This window comes from Bradysia coprophila (genome assembly GCF_014529535.1).
Source record: "Bradysia coprophila strain Holo2 chromosome X unlocalized genomic scaffold, BU_Bcop_v1 contig_173, whole genome shotgun sequence".
In the NCBI taxonomy this organism is placed as follows: Eukaryota; Metazoa; Arthropoda; class Insecta; order Diptera; family Sciaridae; genus Bradysia; species Bradysia coprophila.
This window is the reverse complement of record NW_023503302.1, coordinates 187814-192362: the sequence shown is the minus strand read 5'-3', so window position 1 is coordinate 192362 and position 4549 is coordinate 187814. Positions and strand designations below refer to the sequence as shown.

The 4549-nt window shown below is 35.1% G+C and overlaps 1 protein-coding gene across 1 annotated transcript; it reads left to right on the top strand.

Moving 5' to 3' along the window:
• The first annotated feature begins 2317 nt into the window (after positions 1-2317).
• On the top strand, positions 2318-3669 carry LOC119068069 (contactin-4-like). The gene is made up of 4 exons (XM_037171470.1): positions 2318-2536; positions 2621-2837; positions 2905-3201; positions 3260-3669. Exons 1-4 carry the CDS (start codon positions 2442-2444, stop codon positions 3572-3574), a joined length of 924 nt encoding a protein of 307 aa, XP_037027365.1. The 5' UTR covers positions 2318-2441; the 3' UTR covers positions 3575-3669.
• Positions 3670-4549: the final 880 nt, after the last annotated feature.

Below are 4549 nucleotides of genomic sequence, written 5' to 3'. Positions count from 1 at the left end.
TGGAAAGGTGAGACTGCCAACATATCAGAATTAGCCCGTTTATTTACGAAAAATTATCACATGTGAGTTTCAGGTGATGCTGAGCTTCGCGACTGTGACCAAATATGAAGGAAAAACTTTGAGCTTCTGTCGGTCTCTACGTAGACGGTCTATCAAAATATTTTTTTTGGATTTTGGTGTACTCTACTCCTACAACTATTTTTTAGCTTTATCCCTCAAGTATCCACGCCTCTATGACCTTTTGAAAATCGTGTTTTTAAAACTTTAATGTGTCTCTACCGGCTTCTCTTGCACTCATGGCATCAAATTTTTCTACTACAGCTATTAGAATTCCAACCACTACCAATTGCAACCCAAATGAGTTTGCCACTGCCACTAACGGTACGGATGAAAATCAAAAATTTTTGTGTAACCTTGTTAAGGGCTCCGAGCTGACTAATAATATCCAAAAATATCAAAAGTGCATCGAAATACTTAGTTAAAATTCATTTAACCGCAACGTGTAGCATGTGGTCCAACGTGAAATTCACGTTAAAATACGACTGGTAAATTAGCGCGAATTTTGAACACAAAATATGTTCCTGCATCGAGTACACCTGATGAAGCAAAGATCGGTGCATATTCAAGAGAATCTCTACCTGACATAGATTTAGATTTAATCAGTTAGGGTGATCATTTCTGCAACCAAAGTCTGCAGATAATGATTAACAAACTTTTCCTGATCGACGAAATGTTAAATGAACTCATCGATACTGAAAAGTGATTATTATACAAGAAAAAGGAAAGACAAACGTATGTCGATATATTCATTAAATCTGCTACTTCTTTTGTTCAAAGTATCTCGTTTGATATAAAATATTTTGCTAAGGAGAATGTATAATCCACATCTTAGTACTTACGTTCAACGTATCTGTGGATAAAACATAAAACTACCTTGGTTTGATGTTGTTAAAAATAACCAAGTTCTATTAATAACAAGCTTTTATAATTATAGATCGAATTTCTTTTGGTCACTACACAAGAGTTAACAATCAAATCAATTGAATTGAAATATCCTGATATACAACAAAATTGAAATCGTCACATTGTGGTCGTTGTTGTAAGTTATTTTTTTAGTGAATTTTCTCGGAATGATTGTCCTTACATCGCTTTTTCATATAAAATCACAAACGGTTTACATGTCACAGTTATTAAGACCGATTACGGTGATCGTCTGATGCTACGTTTTATTCGAACTTCAAAGATAATTTTGTACGACAGAAACACGTGTAATTAAATAACAGAAGGACTAAATGGTTAAACCAACCCACACGATACTACATACCATTCGTCTATACATATCTATAAACACAAAAGTACAATAGAAGAAAATAATAGAAAACCCGAAATGAAACCCTTTTTAACAAAGTTAGATATATCGAAGACCGATTCTGATAATTAATCCTAGATGTGTATGAAACTAAGGTAGAAAATCCTTAAATGTTTCCGATTCGGTGAATTCTTATTGTTATACTGAGACGTTAAACTTTTTGTATATTATTTGCTGGATTAGAATTTATTACATTGGCATATTTGGCTTCCACCTCTAGGCTTTCACAATGTAATTTAAATTGAAATTTTTATTTCAGCAAATGAACATTAACTCGATGTGGCAATTAGATATTTATTTGATTAAGCTCTAGAGAGCACTCTATGTATTTTCCAATTTCAAACTCAATTAAAAAACTAAGAATTCCAATTAATTAAGTTTTTGGTTTTTGCTCCGTTGCTCTGTATACATTTTAACTTCGAAAATGATCAAACAAATTTCAACTAACTTCTGCTGAGCAGTAGGACTATTAATCGTTTATTTTAGCGGTGAATATTGCACGATAAAACAGCGGATTGATGCATAACATCCCAATCAATTTCCTATCTCAAATGTTTAGCGTACCGACCAAAAAGAGATCAATGTCATGAACATTGACACATATGCTCAAATAAAATGATTGTTCAGAAGCGTAAACGAGTATTTTTAGAAAGCGCATCGTATCAATAATTTCGCTTTCTATCTAAAAGTCTGCAGTTTACAGTTCGATAGAGTATGGCAATCATACAAAAGAAAACAGCGAGTGATTGATTAATGCAATGCGTTATATTCCAAAACGGGAGGGTTTCACTGGTAATCTTTTGAAATTTTCTGAAAGAAAATCTTACATTGACATTGACCGTACAATGGGGGACGGAAATACAAAGACGAAAAGAAAATAAGCTTTTGCCAATTGTTCGATTCTGAAGGCCGTCAAGTCTATCTATTATTAACAATCGATCAATCGGTATACACATTGCCACCACAGAGTTTATTATCACTTTAAACGGCGAATCATAAACATCACTTTCAAATATCTTCGAAAAGTGGTCTGATAATTCGTTCGGTTTTTTTTTTATTTGTTAGTACAAACATGGACTTAGGAGCAGATATCGAGGCCCAGGCGCAAGTTAATTCGGAAGAGAATCAAGAAGACAGCAGTGTAGTGAATGAGCGCTTGGAGAGCCGGTTAGTGAACAAATTTTGACAGACGTTTCGAATGTGAAAATTTTATTGAGAAAATGTGAAAATTCGATTGACACCAAATTTCAGATTGCTTGAAGACGATGTTGGTGAATGCAAAGAATATATTATCAGAGAGAAACCGATTGGAATTTCTCCCAGTTTTGTGATTGCACCCAAAGACGTCTACGTCCTATCTAGTCAAACGGGTGTGATTGAAACACGAATTTTTTCTCTACCGAAACCAATAGTTAGATGGTACAAAAATGGACATCTCATCACCAGTACACAATTTCCCAAAATAAAGGTAAACCAACCTACAAACGTAATAAATCACATCTAACGGTAAAATGATTACTCGGAATCGTTTGCAGAAGCATCACAACATACCGGAGACATATCAATTAGAAATACCCCAGCCAATCGCTTCTGATGCGGGTGAATACACATGCATTGCTCGAAACTGTTACGGAACTATCACAGCGTCAGCAAATCTTCGTATTATTGATTTGGAAACGGACGAGCATCCGACATTTTTGAAACGTTTGAAGAGAACCGATATCGTTTCGGAGGCAAATAGTCATCTCACAGTTATAGTTTCCGGAGAACCGAAGCCGAAAGTGGAATGGTTCAAAAATTCAATGCCGTTGAAAGAGAGTAAACGCATTGAGGTAATCTATTAACAGCTATATGTCGATTTTGACCTAACAAATACTGTTACTTCTTCAGATATGTCACCGGGAACCGAGAAGCTACGTCTTACGCTTCAGGAATGCTTTACCGGAAGATACAGGAGTATATTCTTGTGTGGCGCACAATAACTCTGGTACCACTAGCACTTCAGCGATGGTTTACGTCGAAACACCGGAGAATCTGAAGAGAGTATGGTCCCGAGATGTGGCTTTGAGTCAATTGGAGAAATGCCGGTGTCCGGACGGATGGAGTCAGAGAGAAATGGACAATCATATGTATAGAATCAATCTGGCTAATTATCATATGAAATATCGAACGCCATTTGGCCCTGGCTACACCAATCTTTTCTAAGAAAGAAATGCATATGGAATGGATGCATGCATAATACTCTACAATGTACATGTCGTCTTTCGATTTACATTCACGAAATAAATCGGATTACAAAGTGTGATGCCTTTTCCTTTTCCATTATAAACCTAAGAGCATCGTATTTCTATACGGGAATGAAGTATCCATTGGCACTTACAGTCTTTAAACTTTTCTTGTTAATACGAGAAGGCCAATCGACAACCTTTTAAAACGTTTGGCACAGAGATCGGATTCTATTACAATGTAATATCCTTCAATGAAGACATTTTCACATTGTCCTCATTTTTACTGTATACTTGTCACAAAAAAAAAAACCATTTCATTTACTCGCATAGTCGTTTGACAATATTTCGATTAATTATTTTCAAGTATTTTCGGTTCAAAGTGTTCCAAAACTGTTTCATATTTCACATAGAAATTCTGACTGAAATACAATGAATTTTCAAATTGTTTCTTCCGTCCATTATTTACGATATTTTGCCTTGTTTCCGTTATGTTTCATAAAAAAAAAACTTTTCACAATGCCAGCGCGTCGTGTTTTCAGCTTTCATTTTTGGAGACAAGACATTTGTTTTGTCGTTTTCATTGTCAACAAAATGGGGAAAAGTAAATACATGCCACAAGATTTTCACAAAATGACTTTCTACCATTTTCCATTTAATTTTCCACAACCAGAATGATGACAATTTTCCGAAATACGTTGAAATGATTGGTTTTACATTATTGTGTGCTAGGCACCAAGCATTTATATATGGCATTGGATTTGGAAATTTATGAATAGTTCTTTACGTACCGAGAGCCGAAACCATAACAACAATTTTTCCTAATTAGTGTTCGAATATCGTAACTTGGACACATATTTCCGACGTCGTTTAGGAAAAACGTTGCACTGACAAAAAAGTTTCGAAAAACTCAGCTGTTGCAGGTAATTTTGTCTCCAGGTAATCTACATTATCT